We start from the raw sequence: 16,813 nt of genomic DNA on the forward strand, positions 1-16,813 counted from the left end.
GTGGCTCCGGCACGACAGCGGGCAACGGTCGGTTCTTTTCTCCAGCGACTGGTTCTTCTTATCTGGCGGGGGGCTGGCGACTAGGGTTAGAGTTCAGTGTGAAATGAGATATTTATACCTGTCTTTCTTTAACTTGGGTCGTTCATCGCATTTGATCTCGACTGTCCAATCGTGTTTAAAGAAGAAATGAATCTAGACTATTCATCGCGATTTGATCTGAACCGTACGATCGTATTTAAAGAGGAAACGAATCTGCAACATTCATTGTGTTTGATCGCGACCATCTGATCGCATCTGAGGAGGGAACGGATCCGAACCTTCCACACGCATGGGAACAAATCGGGACCGTCCAATCGCGGGCACATGGATTGCCAGCGTGGCCTCCCGCGTGGCACCGAGTCAGCATGCCTTGCCACGCGGCTCGCTCCGATTCGTCGAGGCTGCTGACTGAATGGTCCTACGTGACACATTTTTTTAAAATTGTATTTTGACCCCCAGTAATCGATTTTATTTCAAAAACATCATCGAACCCAAATTTTCATCTTTTTTTTCTAAAATTATTTTTAATTTCATCATTTACCTATTTTTTTTTCAAATTTTACATTAAATAAAAATTTATAAAATTAAAATTTATATTTCTATATATTAATTTTAATTTTTAAAATTAATTTCGGACTCAAATATTATATTTTAATCTTTATTCATGTTTTTAATTTCACGATACATATTTATATATAATTTAACATATTAAGAATAAACTATCGAAATATAATTTAAATTAAACATAAAATTTATTTAAACTATAATATATTTTCATCTAAATTTTCGTTCTACTTATGGTATACTTTTTATACAATTAAATTTTCAATCAAACTTCTCATATATATATATATATATATATAAGTAAAACCGGAAATTATCATGTGGTAATTTCTTAATTTTTTGAAATAATTTTTAAATGTAAAAATACAATTAATTTAATAATATATATATTAGTTACCCATTAAATTTTAAAAAATATAAATAAAATTTAATTTTTAATTAATTGTAAGTTATGCATTATGTAATTAATTTTTAAAATTATAAGTTGTCTGTAATTCGAGATAAAAATGTAAGGTGTATAAGTACATATATATATATATATATATATAACATTGATAAATACGTTATAATTTTTTAAAAAATAAACACGACGGATCATAAACTGCTCCGGCTAATTATGACGTGGGAAGATCCCGTTGGCTATCTTGCGATGGCGAGAAAGATCATTATCCAGAAGGCACAACACAAATTATCTACTCTTTACTTCATTCTTCCCCATGGATCTAAACCAAGTTCAGGCTGCTTAAGAATGGCGATGTAGTTCTTCCGTTCCCTTTATGCGCATTATCCTCTTTTGCAGTCTGTCTGTTCATTAATCGCTGAAGAATGGAGAGTCTGATAATATCCAATATCACAAAGCCTCCATTAATTTTTCCAACGAAAATGGAGAATTCGTCTGAATTCTCCCCCAAACGCACCAAAACTTTAATTAAAAAAGCGGACCCAAAAAGAATGGACGCTCGCTTGAACTATCTATGCAGCGATGGACGCTTAACTGAAGCCATAATAGCTCTCGACTCCATTGCCCGCGTCGGATCCAAGGTACAGTCAAAAACATACATCAACTTACTTCAGTCATGTATTGATTCGGGAGCCATTCATCTGGGTCGAGCTCTCCATGCTCGAATCGGTCTGGTTGAGGATGCAGACCTGTTTGTCGAGACTAAGCTGGTTGGCATGTATGCCAAATGCGGGTGTTTAAACGATGCACGTAAAGTGTTCGATTCAATGCGCCAGAGGAGCTTATACACGTGGTCGGCAATGATTGGCGCCTGCTCGAGAGAGCATCTTTGGAGGGAAGTTTTGGAGCTTTTCTCTTCAATGTTAATAGATGGTGTTCTGCCTGATGACTTCCTGCTTCCGAAGGTTCTGCAGGCTTGCGGGAATTGCAGCGATGTTGAGCTTGGAAAGATGATTCATTCTTTGGTGATTAGATTGGGAATGGTTTGTTATCCTCGTGTCACTAATTCCATTTTGGCTGTATATGCGAAATGTGGGGAGTTGGGTTTGGCGCGAAGGTTTTTTGAGAGCATGGAAGAGAGGGATAGTGTCAGTTGGAATTCAATGATATTGGGATATTGTCAAAAGGGTGAGAATGAAGAAGCTCATAGATTGCTTAACGAGATGCAGAAAGAAGGAATTGAGCCGAGTCTAATTACTTGGAATATATTGATTAGTGGTTATAATCAGTTAGGGCAATGTGAACTTGCAATAGAATTACTAAAGAAGATGGAGGGCTTAGGGATAGCTGCAGATGTGTTCACCTGGACCTCTTTGATTTCAGGGTTAGCTCAGAATGGGAGGAGGAACCAAGCATTGGATTTGTTCAAGGACATGCTTTTATCAGGGGTAAAACCCAATGGGGTCACTCTTGTGAGTGCAATTGCAGCTTGTGCATCCTTGAGATCTTTGAACATGGGTATGGAAATCCATTCTGTTTCTGTTAAAATGGGTTTTGCTGATGACCTATTGGTTGGAAATTCACTGATTGACGTCTATTCAAAGTGTGGGGAACTGGAAGCTGCTAGGAAAGTCTTTGACGTAATCCAAGAGAAAGATGTTTATACCTGGAACTCAATGATTGCAGGGTATTGCCAAGCTGGCTACTGCGGGAAGGCCTATGAACTGTTCATGAGAATGCAGTATTCAGAAGTCAGACCTAATGTTATTACATGGAATATCATGATTTCTGGATATATGCAAAATGGAGATGAGGATCAGGCCATTGATCTTTTTCAAAGGATGGAAAAAGATGGGAAAGTTAAGCCAAATGCAGCATCTTGGAACTCTCTTGTTGCTGGTTACTTGCAAAATGGAAAGAAAAACAAGGCATTAGGCATCTTTCGACAAATGCAGTCATTTTGTGTAGCTCCAAACTCGGTTACCATACTTAGTATCTTACCTGCTTGTGCAAATTTAATTGCAGCGAAAAAAGTAAAAGAGATTCATGGTTGTGTTTTGCGTAGACGTCTAGAATCTGCACTCTCTGTTACAAATTCCCTAATAGACACTTATGCAAAGTCAGGGAATATAGCATATTCAACAACCATCTTCGAGAGCATGCCAACAAAAGATATTATAACCTGGAACTCCCTTATTGGAGGTTATGTTTTACATGGTTGTTCTGCTCCAGCACTTGATCTCTTTGATCGGATGAGGAAGTTGGGATTTAAACCGAACAGAGGTACATTTTTAAGCCTTCTCCTTGCACACAGTCTTGCAGGAATGGTGGATGAAGGAATGCGAGTCTTCTCTAGCATTACAGATGAATATCATATCATACCAGCTTTAGAACATTATTCAGCTATGATAAATTTATATGGTCGTTTAGGTAGGATTGCAGAAGCAATGCAGTTTATTGAATATATGCCTATTGAACCAGACTCCTCCGTTTGGGCTGCATTGCTAACTGCCTGCAGGAATCATGGAAATAGTGACTTGTTAATCCAGGCAGGGGAACACTTGCTTGACTTGGAACCAGGGAACTGCATGATTCAGCATTTGATTTCTCAGGCATATACTCTACAAGGGAAGTCGAAGGATGTTCCAAAACTTAGGAAGTCTGACAAAGACAATGCATTAAATAAACCCCTTGCACAGAGCTGGATTGAAGTTAAAAACGTTGTACATACATTTTTTACAGCTGACAAGTGTAAATTTTATTCTGATGTTTTATATCCTTGGATACAAAGCATCAGCAGACAGGCCAGTGGACATGATTGTCATTGTGAGTTATACATTGAAGAAGAAGATCCTGAAGAAACTAGTGGTATCCACAGTGAAAAACTTGCGATTGCTTTTGCTCTAATTAGCTCATCTCCTGTACCTCGGACTTTGAGGATCATGAAAAACAAGAGGATATGTAGAGATTGTCACAGAACTGCTAAATACATATCTGCTACATATGGATGTGATATATATTTGCATGATACAACATGCTTGCACTGTTTTAAGAGTGGATATTGTTCTTGTGGGGATTATTGGTAGAGTAAGTATATGATCTGTAAAATGCACATAAATTTGTTTCTAAGAAAACATCAATGCACAGTTTACATGGAGAGAATGTGGTATAGCTTGCTGGTGAAGAAAATACACAGGATGCAATTCTTCTGGGAACTTTGTTTCCCTCACCATGCAGTGGCTCAGGTTGAGAGTGTAGGCATAAAAATTATCAGCATTCCAAAAAACCGTAGTGTTGATATGCTTGTCAACATGCTGGCCGGGTTAAGGTTTCATTGTATTTTCTCCCTACCAGTCATTGAGGATGAGATATCTTTGATCACATCGAGGACCTTGTGTTAACGGGTAATATTTATTTTCAAATTAGTAGCTGACTTGGTAATGTATCAAAAAGTTTTTGGAAGAATAGTTCCTTGCCTATCCTCTTTGAGGACTTTCTTGTTGAATGAAATGTTGAATTGTATCTATTTGTTTTCACTTCTTTTGCCATCTTTTTTTTGTTAGGTTCAAGTGGGGAGATATGCAGAAAGCTTCTCATCTATGTGATTGGATCCTTTTCGTCAGTTGACCATTTTCAGGTTAGCTGTTGCATGTGTATTAGACAATGATATTATAGCTGTTGCATTTCAATTTGTGATGAATTTCTTCTTATTTGCTGTTACCTCATATTGTAATTTCTTTATTCTCCTCAACAGCTTGGAAGTTCTTAAACATGAATCTTCTCATTGTTTCACCTTTTATTGCTGCATACGTTACTCATTTCTGGTGCATATACTTATTAGCGAAGCCCCTCCAACTGTCTTTTTCACAAAAAGTCTTTTCAATGACTTCTCTCAGGTGCATGTACTTGATTGGTCAAGCTGTGGACCTTTCCGTAAAGGAAAATTTTGCTCTTTTTGTAAATGATATATTCATTGAAGCCCTGCAGGATCTGGTAACCAAATTGAATCATTTACTTCATGAATACATTTGTCCGTCTAGAGAATGCTCATGTTGAACTGCTTGCACTTGGCTGCACATATTTCAGATAGCAGAGATCATTATTGAGCTCAAACTTATGGGCAATTGTGGAGTTCCCTCTTCGAACTTCTCTGTCCATGTGACTCCACAATCTCAACTTTTCAGCTACTAATAATTACTTTCCTACCATAAAGAAAATAAGCAATCTGGATAGTATGGAGGGATGCCAGCTAACAGGAACGAAGACTTTTCAAATTCTCTTGTATGATTTGCAGTGTTGGAGTTTTCTTAAACAGCAGAAGTAGAACTATCTATTAACATTTGGCTATGAACTTTAGAATATCAGATTTTTTACAAGAAAATCATGGTGAATTTACAACTTGAACCTATTCATTTTATGCATGCATAATCTGATGTAGCAAAAAAACAAAGGTTGTGATGATTTTGGGATTGTCATATATCACTTGATTGATTTGTTACTATGTTTTGTATACGGCCGGTATTTCTTTGATGCCTCTGTGCATGATAATACTTTTTTTATATTTCAAAAAATATATATATTTTCAGGCAAATGACATAAAACACACCAACAATCATAGGGTTGTCAATGACACTCAACAATGAAGAGAATGCATATTTAGTTCTATTGATAAGTAGTTGTAATATTTAATGGAAGACTTATGCTTCCAATTATTTATAGGATTTCTCGATATTCTTTTATGTTTGAAGTACAAACATAGTAAATAACATATATGTTGATAGTATATTAGTGTTATAACACATTTTATGTTAAGTTATCAATTGAAATACTAATACTGGTTAGATTAATACTTATTTTGATTTAAATAAGACATGAATGCTTAAACACTTAATAACAATTGAATCTATAAACAAAATATGACCTAGTAAAGATTTCAAAGAAAAAGTATAAAAATTGCATTAAGGGTCAGGAATATTCTTAGCGAAACTAAGTTCATGGGGACAAATTGATTTTGACATGTTTAAGAAACTTGCTTCTTTCTAATATTTTTCCTTCTCTTGCTATAGTCAAATTCTTCTTTGTAAGCCTATAAATAGAGCATAATTCTCGATTACTAGCTCACGTGGTTATCATAAGATCAGTTACAAAAAATTTTTAAAATTAGGGTTAAAATCTAAAGATTATGTATATAATATTGAAAAAAAAATTTAATTTAGATCGTATTCTTAAGAAAAGAAAAAAAATTAATTTTTTACTTTTAACAAACTTGAAGAATAAGAAAACAAATGTTCTCTCGAATTTTTGTCCTAGAGTTTGAACTTGGAGAATAAAAAGGTTAATAGAAAGTTATCTTCTTCGAAGTTTTTCTTTCCCAGTGTTTCTCTACTTCAATTTTTTAAGTTGAATTACGAGTCTTTAATTTTTTAATTGATCTACGCTTTTAAGCACGACAATATTTAACTTTTTTTTTTTTTTGGGTTTGATTTTAGTTTACTTTTATAGGGTTCATTTGTAGCAAACAACTTTTTTGGTAGTTCTTTATATGCAGTATTAGTATTTTACCATTTCACTAGTGAAAATTTGAGCTTATCTTAGAAAAATGTAACTATATAAAATACATTTCTTTACTTCTTATTCAGATTAAAACTTCATAAATTACTAGAACTGCTTTCCAACTTCAATTAATAGATTTTTGTCTAAAATTATTCACGTTAATCAAGCAAGATAACGCATGATCCCTTCTGTTGTGCATCTGTTTGGATAGATCAAAACATTTGAAATGAAGATTTAGTGAAGAAAAAAAAAAAAAAAGAAAAGGAAAGTTCGTCAGAGTTTAGATGGAGGTCAAGATTTTGATGATGTTTTCTTCTTAAAGAGGAAGTAACTGAGAGCAATATTGGATTATTTGGAAATAAAGTTTAACTAACTTACATCATTTAATAGTCAAATTTAATGCAGTTACTCTTTTTTTTTTTTTTTTTTTTGTATATTTTCTAATGTTTTTCATGTTATATTAAAGCTGTATCAAAATTTACTTTTAAACAAAAAAAAAAAAACTTTTTCGAAAATAATAAAAATTCACGTATTAAAAATTTATTTCGCCTTGAAGTTTTTTTCGAAATTAATTTTCACTGTTTCAATCACATTTTAATTAAAATAATATAAATTTTAAAATAAATTATATAAAGAAAGCTCATTTATTGTGGGTAGATGGGTTAAATTAGTTTAATTTTAATTTTGTATGTGTTATTTGAAGTCATATACAGAAAATAAAATGTATTTTTTTAAATAAAAAAAAAAAGAGAGAGAGACATTTAAGAATATTGAAAAAGATTTATAAATTTATTTGGCTATGATTAAAAACGAAAATAACGTGATGAGTGCACTGAAGCACAGAGAGAGATTTTTAAGTTGGGTTTGAGAGGGAGACGGGAAACAGTGTGGATACGCACGTGCCACCTATAGAATCTCCAGATAGATAACCCTACTCACACGTGGGAATTTCCACTCCACAACCCAAATTCCTCCTCTGTCCCACTTCTTCCCCCTTCGTCTTCCTTCCTCCCATGTTATCCACAACTTGTGGATCTTCTGCCACTCAGTCATTTCTCAGCACCAATGCCGATTTCTAACTAGCACAGAACTAACTCTTCATTTTGGGAAAATGGCGCTCCCTCACCTCATTCCCTCTGCGTCTTCCTCCTCTCTGCCTCACGCCCCTTCCTTAAATCCCAACACCACACCTTCTTCCTTAAACCCTAACCCTAGATTCCTCTCGAGGTCCTCCTCTCCGACCATTCTTCACCCACGCCGCCACAGGCGGAATTCCCTTCAGTGTTCGGCGTCTTCCTTCTCCGAAAGACATCACACTAACTCTCCCAAATCAGACGACCTGGTGGAGCTGCCGCTATTCCCTCTCCCACTCGTCCTATTCCCCGGTGCCATCCTTCCGCTCCAGATCTTTGAGTTCCGATACCGCATCATGATGCACACCCTTCTTCAAACAGACCTCCGCTTTGGTGTCCTTTACTCCGACGCCATATCTGGGACGGCCGAGGTTGGTTGCGTGGGAGAGATTGTGAAGCACGAGCGGCTGGTGGACGACCGATTCTTCCTGATATGCAAGGGGCAGGAGCGGTTCCGGGTTCGCAATTTGGTGCGAACAAAGCCATATCTGGTGGCGGAGGTGACTTGGCTGGAGGACCGGCCGTCGGGGGAGGAGGACCTGGAAGGTTTAGCGAAGGAGGTGGAGGGTTACATGAAGGATGTGATTAGGCTTTCGAACCGGCTAAACGGTAAGCCGGAAAAGGAGGCTCAAGACCTGAGGAGGAAGATGTTTCCGACGCCGTTTTCGTTCTTTGTAGGGAGCACGTTTGAAGGAGCGCCGAGGGAGCAGCAGGCGTTGCTGGAGCTAGAAGATACTGCGGCGAGGCTGAAGAGAGAGAAAGAGACTCTGAGGAATACTCTCAACTATTTGAGCGCTGCGTCTGCGGTGAAGGACGTGTTCCCGTCATCTTAGCAAAGTCCAATGGGCAGAGAAGAGAATGTGTGTTTAGAGAGGAAGATAGAGAGACAGAAAGAGATGGGTGTAAATTTTGAATGTTTATAGATTGCACACACATATATATGATTAATTGTTGTTGGGTTGTTAGGTGTTCTTCCATTGGAGCTGAAACTGGTACCTCCAACATAAACATGGTAGAAACAAGTTGAGTGAGCGGATGAATGATATATATCATATTCACGAACCAAATCTTTTCATATATCTGGATTAATCTGGTGAAGGGGATTAACTTTTTATAAGATGCCTCAAATAACCTTTTTAATCTTTTATGCCCGCTACTAATATAGAGTTATTTTTCACACACACATTCCAATTCATGATGAACAAACTAACGTACGGCAGATTTTTACAAGGGTGGGAGATTAAATCATCGAAATCTCTTTGGTTTGATTTGATTTGATTTAAATTTAAATTTAAATTTTGTAGATTATAAATAAAAATACAATTTAAATCAAAATAACATTTTAATTATAATTTTATGTTAATTTAAATAATATATGAATAGGTGGATGTACAAAATTCATAATTGATAGATTAAATATATGAATAAAATTTATTTGGTAACATGTGTAAATTGTAAGAATTCAATGTTGTTCATATGTTAATGAATTTTAAATATGTTGTTCAGCTTTTATCATTTTTAATTGGATTTTCAGACTCTCGTAGTTAAACAAGATTGTGAATTTCAAGCATAACTCAAGATAAAGTCTCGGTGGAGTGTCTTGATTTCCGCTAATCCATCCCACACAATCTTCCAACCAAGCTTTTAAAAAGAAGTTAAAAAGCATTCTACATATTTCTTTAAATCGACCATCTTTTCAAATAAATAAGGTGCCAAGAACAATCTGTCAGAAAAGAAGATACAATAGCTATATCTAGATTTCCAGGTTCACAATTTCCTTGATTTACAAGACCATAAAATTTCAGTGATCTCGATGGCTTGGACTCTGTCCTCTGCCATTTGTCACAGGGCTTTTCTGATGTTATCCAATGATAAAACTATGTTCTCCTTTTTTAATAGGTGCTGGCTTGTTGCTCATCCTCAGCCACATGAACTATAGAAGGCATAAACAAAATTGTCACTGGCTCTCTAATCAGCCCCTCGGAGCAATAGTTTATTGACTGTGACAAATCTTTTAATAATGGTTGTGAGGGTGGTCTCATGGATTCAGCATTTCAATTTATTATAAATAACCATGGAATAGACTCTGAGGAAGATTATCCTTATCAAGCTCGAGATAGGTCCTGCAACTCCCCTTTAAGTTCTTCCCCCTAAATCCTACTTCTCTTCCCCTATCCTATTTAGTCTTACTACTTATTTCTTCAGTTCTTTTTAACTCCTATTTGCAATCTATTCTATTTCATTTTTATCTTGCAGTTGAAAGACGTCTTGTGACAATTGATGGTTACACCGATATTCCTACAAATAATGAGAACTTACTACTTTGAGCTGTTGCAGCTCAGCCTATGAACAAAGGTATATGTGGCAGTGAGAAAGCATTTTAGTTATATCCAAGGTTGCCTAAAATTTAATCCTTGATGGTAGATTTCTGCCAACACCATTTTTCAGTTGAGATTGAAAGTATTTTGATTATCTCTTTGATACGGGATATTTACTGGCCCGTGTTCCACTTCATTAGATCATGTTGTGCTGATAGTTGGATATGATTTAGGAAATTGCGTAGACTATTGGATTCTCCAATATGATCCCCAGGAGTTCTTTATAATCCAATAGCTTACACCATTTTTTTTAATCATATCTAACTATCAGCACAACATGATCTAATGAAGTGGAAACCAGGTTAGTAAATATCCCCACTCAAACAGACAATCAAAACACTTTCAATCACAGCTAAAAAATAATGTTGACAGAAATCTACTATCAACGATTAAATTTTAGGCAACCTTAAAATATAACTGAAATGCTCTCTCACTGCCACATATACCTGCTCTCACAAGCCGAGCTGCTGCAGCTCAAAGCAGTTAAGTCCTCATTATTTGCAAAAATATCGGTATAACCATCAATTGTCACAACACGTCTTTTTAACTGCAAGACAAAAATGAAATAGAATATATTGCAAATAAAAGTTAAAAAGAATCGAAAAACAAGTAGTAAGATTAAATAGGAGTGAAGCAGAGAAGTAAGATTTAGGAAAAGAACTTAAAGGGGAGGACCGAAGCAGTTACCTTATCCTTGTTGCAGGGCCTATCTCGAGTTTGACAAGGATAATCTTCCTCAGTGTCTATTCCATAGTTATTTAGAACAAATTGATATGCATAATCCATTAGACCACCCTCACAGCTATTATTATAAGATTCGTCACAGTCAATAAACTCCTGCTCAGAGAGACTGACTAGAGAACCAGTGACAATCTTGTTTATGCCTTCTATAGCTCCTGTGGTTAAGAATGACCAACAAGCAACTATAACAGAAGGATAAAAAAGCTGTTCAACTTTTATCATTTTCAATTGAATTTTCAAACTCTCATAGTTAAACAAGATTGTGAATTTCTAACTAAATTATGGAAAGATTTTTAATTTGTTTCAAGTATAACCCAAGGTACAGTCTCCGTGGAGTGTACCTGACTTCTGTTAATCCATCCCACACAATCTTCCAACCAAGCATTTTTTTTTCCAATAAAAAAGAAGTTAACATGCATCCTATATAATTCTCCAGATCAACTATTTTTGCAAATAAATAAGAAGATGCAATGGTTATATCTAGATTTTCAGGTTCACAATTTCCTTGATTTACAATGAAGACACTACATATTTTTTGTACCAATACTTCGTGTCAATCTACCAAAATAATTCCAATTCCAAGTGTAAATAGTATTCCTATCATTGTCTTCCTTTCTGTGTAAATCATGTAATTCCTGCAGGTATACATAAAACTGTCACCTACTTGTTTCATAGAATCCAATCCTGGATCAAGGATCTCCAGACGCCAAACTTCCCCACACTCTTCTTCTCAAAATCTTCCATTGTCGTGATATTCATAGCACTCTGCAAACATAAAAGATTTACTGTTAGGAACATCAAAAGCCAACAAGATTTTCATTACAAGAAATTGCCAAAAGCAATATCAGTAAATTGCACATTTGTGCAACCATCCAACTCAAACAATGAAGTCCATATGATGTGTAAGAACAATTTATTTCCAAATAATTCACCTCATATACAACCCTAGGTGTTTGTAACTCCATTTATCCATGGTCTCAAGTTATTATTTCTGTTATACAGGACTGATATTTATCTCCTAGAAATATTCACGTCATGTTTCAACAAATCAGATCTTTTTTAGATTTAATTGAAAAATGACATCTAATTCAATTAGGATATAATGATTTTTTCTTTTTTAAGATAATAAAACATTATCTCACCAGGAATTTCAAATGGAACTGAAAGGAACCATTTTGATTCCATCAATTTGGATAGAATTAAAGTGTATTTTCAATTTCACTTGAAATTATCTAACAAATAAGTATTTTAATTTTATGAACATTTTAGTTTTCCTAATTAAATTAAATATTCAAATAAATTCCATAAAAATGCTTGATTTACTTCTAAGAATAATTACTACCATCACACAAACCCTGTAATGCACATGCTGAATTTTTCAATTTGACAAAATTATCAACGATTGGCATTCCTTATTTCTATTCAACAACGTACGAATAGTTCCGTGATTTTTGCTAAGTGATTGTTGAATCCTTTCCTTGTAATAAAACGGATTGATGCGATCTGACCCATTATCAGAGATCAATCCTAAACCAGACGGATCATTCCTTTTTCTGATATACGAAATATGGGATTAGGATTTCACTAAGTCGATTCTTAGAAAATCTCGAATCAGACTATTTGTACTCACTTCCACAAAGAAAGTACGGACCTCTTCGACGGAAGAACTTTTGTTGTCTTGGTCCCAATTCAAGACTAAACAAGTTCGAACCAATTGAATACTTGTGTCAAAAATTCCCCGAACCGGTTTGCCATTTCCATAAAGGATATAATTGACAACTCGAAGTTTCTTTTGGCAGTACAAGTTCGCATGGGTACATTTTGGTTCTTGACCCAGATTTCAAAAATTAGAACCAAGATTTATGAAGAATTGGACAAGTTAATAGAGTAGGATTCCACAGAGAGTGAGAGAAGAAAAAAGTACTGAATGAGAGATTGAAAAGTTTGTACTCTTAATGATTTTTTTTTGTCAAATTTGAGATTAGTTACAAATAAAGTAAAAGAGCTAGGTGTTCTAAATAAAGAACAAGCAATCAAACAACATTTTCTTTTCTGGGACTTAAAACATATTAAAATATTTTCTAAAAACTTGTAATATATCAACTCCGTTCTTTAGGAATTCCTATCATGATATTGATATTCTTATTATAGTTATAAAAAGCATTTGAATCCTATGTCTCTTCTTCTAAAAGAAAAACAAGAACCAAGAGAGCATAGTTCTTATTAAACTATTATTTATAACCCAAACAATAAACCAAATAAGTGGTTCAATTGAACTCTGAATTCAATAATATACTAACTATGTTTGACCCCCTTCGAATCTAAATTTAGCATCTAGTATTAATATCCGTACCTGTCCTACAATAGAAATATACCACGGTTCCAGATTACTATGTTCATAACCTAACCTAAGGTTTTTGTAATATATAAAATTCAATTATATGAGAATTAAAAGCATGTAATTTCAAAATATGTTAATCAGAAAAAGGAAAAGGTATGAATATGTCATAGCTCCAGGAAATGCTATAACCAAAACAACATGGTAAGTTGAAATCACCAGCAAAATAATGGGAGAAATTTTACACTTCAAGAGACATCAAAATCGAATCAGCTATCCGTTACTTGCGTTTTATATATAACAAGCATAATATCTTATGGAAAGAGTAGATATGGTTACCAACCTTAAGACACTGGTTTCTACTTGTATCACAGACTGGATAATCATGGGGGCAACAGTGTCTGCCATCCTTACAACACACAGCAGAATCCAGCCCACAACATTTCCATGAAATGCATATTCCAAAAATTCGACGTGTGCAGCAGCAGGTTTCTCCTTCTGAACAGTGAGTGAAAAAATCACATCTTGTGGGACCTGGAGGAGGTGGTGGAGGTGGATTAGGCTTAGTTTTAACTGGATATGAAGCTAGCATGTTGATACCACAGATCCCTTCAGCTTTGTCACTGTTACGCAGCATATGAATATAACCCTTAATTCCCCAATGCGGTCCCCAGGAGTTCTTTACAATCCAATAGTCTACACCATTTTCTGAACCATATCCAACAATCAGCACAGCATGATCCAATGAAGTGGAACATGGGCCAGTAAATATCCCCTATCAAACAGGCAATCGAAACACTTTCAATCACCACTAAAAAATGGTGCTGACAGGAATCTACTATCAACGATTAAATTTTAAGCAACCTTGGAATATAACTGAAATGCTCTCTCACTGCCACATATACCTACGCTCACAGGCTGAACTGCTACAGCTCGAAGCAGTAAGTCCTCATTACTTGCAGGAATATCGGTGTAACCATCAATTGTCACAACATGTCTTTTCAACTACCAAACAAAAATGAATTAGAATAGATTGCAAATAGAAGCTAAAAAGAACCGAAAAAACAGGAAGTAAGACTAGATAGGAGAGGAGAATAGAAGTAGGATTTAGGAGAAGAACTTAAAGGGGCCTGAAGCAGTTACCTTGTCCTTGTTGCAGGACCTATCTCGAGCTTGATAAGGATAATCTTCCTCAGTGTCTATTCCATGGTTATTTATAACAAATTTATATGCATAATCCATGAGACCACCCTCACAGCCATTATTATAAGATTTGTCACAGTCAATCAACTCCTGCTCAGAGAGGCTGACTAGAGAATCAGTGACAATCTTGTTTATGCCTTCTATAGCTCCTGTGGCTGAGAATGACCAACATGCGCCTACAAAAAAAGAACACCCAACTGTGTCATCGGATAACATCAGAAAAGCCCTGACAAATGGCAGAGAACAGATTCCACGGCATCAAGATCACTAAAATTTTATGGTCCTGAATTATCCTGACTGATTATGGTTTCCATCTACTTCAATCCAAATTAATGTCGGCAATTTTCAACATGGCGCAAATCAGAGGTGTGAGACAATAGAATGGTCAATAACAAGAAAACTTGTCTAGCTTTCAAAACCAAGAGAATCTTCAACATAAGAAATGAACAAATGCAATAAGGAAACTTCCGTTAAGCTTGATGTGCACGAACATGAAGGTAGGGGAATGATGAATCATCAACTAAGCACTTCTCATAGATGGTTTGATAATTGCAAAAAGCCACATATAAAAACAAAAGAAAAAAAAAACAAGATAGGTTTCACTGTATCTAAATCCAGGGGTGAAATGAATAGCATTTAAATTAAGATTGCAACTTGGCTTCTGGGCCTTTCCCTCCCGTTAGCTTAGCTTGGCTTTAGTTAGAGAAATCCCATGTGACTCCTAGTATTTATTGTTTGTTGCGATTTGGTCAAGTAACAAGTGTCAGCAATCCGTATAGTGCTATTCCCAGTACTTTGACTTGAGTCACCATAGCGGTTCTCATTCTCACTATGGCACTTTCTCTTCTTTTAGTTATTATCATTCCTTATACTACATCAAAGTCAGGACTGCTCTGGAACCGAGCAACTAGAAAGATAAGGAAGCAGCAGATGCACGAATGGAACATGCAAGAGTAGGCTTTGAATTTCATTCTAATATAGTGGAAAAATGAATAAAGGAGCTTTTAGCTCGATAAGGCATCTTTAGATCGTTGAACTTTCACGATAATGAAAAAGATTTTTTTTTTTTTTTCAAAAAATAGCTCAGTAAATGAATAATTCTGACAGCGGCAAATGGCTGAAAACTGGCTATTTTGAAGGTTTGAGGAAAAAAGGGCTTATCCATTCCAGAAATGGTAGTGGAACAACTCAACAGCGATGACAAGTCCAGTCAGAATGAGAAGAAGAAGGCAGCCGACCACAAGCCGACCATTAGTCAAGAGGAACCGAAACTAAAGTCATTCACTTTTTTCATTTCAACTCCCCAGGCCATGGGCAATTTAGGGCACAAATAGTAAGCAGCATATGTTCAATTTCATACAAAAAAAGGAAACAACACTACACGAATCTGGATCAACAGCCAAAAACTCGGCAAAATAACATGGAAGTAAGAATTGAAGGCAAAAAGAATTAAGTACCGCAGGCGCCCTGATCTTTGACAGAGGTGACTGCTCCTTTCTTTCTCCAATCGACAGAAGCGGGAAGATCGCCAACAGGGCCACCGACGTGATGAGAAAACGAAGTATGAAGAGCAAAAGGCGCAGCAGAGAGACCAAGACGAGAGGCCTTGAACTCATGGGGAGTGAGATCCGCGAAGGCGTTGAGGGAAAGAGAATAAGAAGCGTTTGAGAAGAGGTTATGCTTGGTAACAAAGGCAAGGTTGTCTTCAAAGACTTTGAGCCTATACAGCTTCTCCTGCTCGGACGAGTATGTCTTACTATATTGTTTGCACCAATCGTCAAACAGTTGGGTTAAATGTAAAGAAGAAGAAGATGATGATGGAGATGAAGAAAAGGAGAAGCGAGAGGAAAGAAGAAGAAAAAAAGTGAAGAGGAAGAAGAAATGCAGAGATTTCATTTGATAGATCCAAACAGACCGAGGAGATTGAAAGAGTAATTAAGAAAGATGGTTATAAAAAACTGTATTAGCAAACAAAAAGCCCCCAAATTTTTGCAAGAGCTTCAACAGTTACAGTTACAAAAGTGGGCAATCAAGAATTGCCAATTGCCGTGTGAAGCAACTCTCTCTTGATTATTTCTTGGAATTTTTGCATTTCTTTATAAGAACAAGCCTATTTATATAGGCTTAGTAAATCTTCACTACTACAAGACATCATATTCATGAACCATTATACCAGTTTCATTTATTATATATATTTTTAATCAAATATTACAGATATATTTTGGTAAAACATTAGTAAATAAATAATTAAGAAAAGAAAATAATAGTTTTAAAAAAAATACATAATTTATTTTGTCTAGTCTAGATAACTCAAATTGAAAGGAAAATGAAAAATAATTATTGTAATATTTTATTTGATTAACTTTATTAAAAAAAAAATAACTAGTCAATAGTATCACGTGTTAAACTAATAACGTAAATATAAGATAAAAAAATTTTCTTACAAAGATAGTTTTAAATATCA

The 16,813-nt window shown here is 35.4% G+C and overlaps 2 protein-coding genes across 2 annotated transcripts; one reads left to right on the forward strand and one right to left on the reverse strand.

Annotated features, from left to right (window-relative positions):
* Positions 1-1,196: 1,196 nt before the first annotated feature.
* On the forward strand, positions 1,197-5,401 carry LOC110818110 (Pentatricopeptide repeat (PPR-like) superfamily protein). Its single transcript, XM_022046872.2, has 4 exons — positions 1,197-4,407; positions 4,567-4,640; positions 4,900-4,996; positions 5,090-5,401. The coding sequence occupies exon 1, from the start codon at positions 1,429-1,431 to the stop codon at positions 4,087-4,089; it is 2,661 nt and encodes an 886-aa protein (XP_021902564.2). The 5' UTR covers positions 1,197-1,428; the 3' UTR covers positions 4,090-4,407; positions 4,567-4,640; positions 4,900-4,996; positions 5,090-5,401.
* A 5,835-nt stretch (positions 5,402-11,236) lies between these two features.
* Positions 11,237-16,445, reverse strand: XBCP3 (xylem bark cysteine peptidase 3). The gene is made up of 5 exons (XM_088218760.1): positions 15,807-16,445; positions 14,290-14,525; positions 14,011-14,151; positions 13,490-13,921; positions 11,237-11,573 (listed from the first exon to the last, which is right to left on the reverse strand). The coding sequence occupies exons 1-5, from the start codon at positions 16,243-16,245 to the stop codon at positions 11,478-11,480; spliced, it is 1,344 nt and encodes a 447-aa protein (XP_088074886.1). The 5' UTR covers positions 16,246-16,445; the 3' UTR covers positions 11,237-11,477.
* Between the last annotated feature and the right edge of the window lie 368 nt (positions 16,446-16,813).

Source organism: Carica papaya, chromosome 1, assembly GCF_054855325.1.
Source record: "Carica papaya isolate Zhongbai chromosome 1, ASM5485532v1, whole genome shotgun sequence".
Lineage (NCBI taxonomy): Eukaryota > Viridiplantae > Streptophyta > Magnoliopsida > Brassicales > Caricaceae > Carica > Carica papaya.

Excerpts from the sequence above, each read along its gene's own strand:
- LOC110818110 (XM_022046872.2), top strand. The coding sequence starts at position 1,429 with ATGGAGAGTCTGATAATATCCAATATCACAAAGCCTCCATTAATTTTT.
- XBCP3 (XM_088218760.1), bottom strand. The coding sequence starts at position 16,245 with ATGAAATCTCTGCATTTCTTCTTCCTCTTCACTTTTTTTCTTCTTCTT. Across the intron at positions 13,922-14,010 it reads CATTTCAGTTATATTCCAAG|GGGATATTTACTGGCCCATG; the intron begins GTTGCTTAAAAT and ends CCTGTTTGATAG. Across the intron at positions 11,574-13,489 it reads GTAGAAACCAGTGTCTTAAG|AGTGCTATGAATATCACGAC; the intron begins GTTGGTAACCAT and ends TTATGTTTGCAG.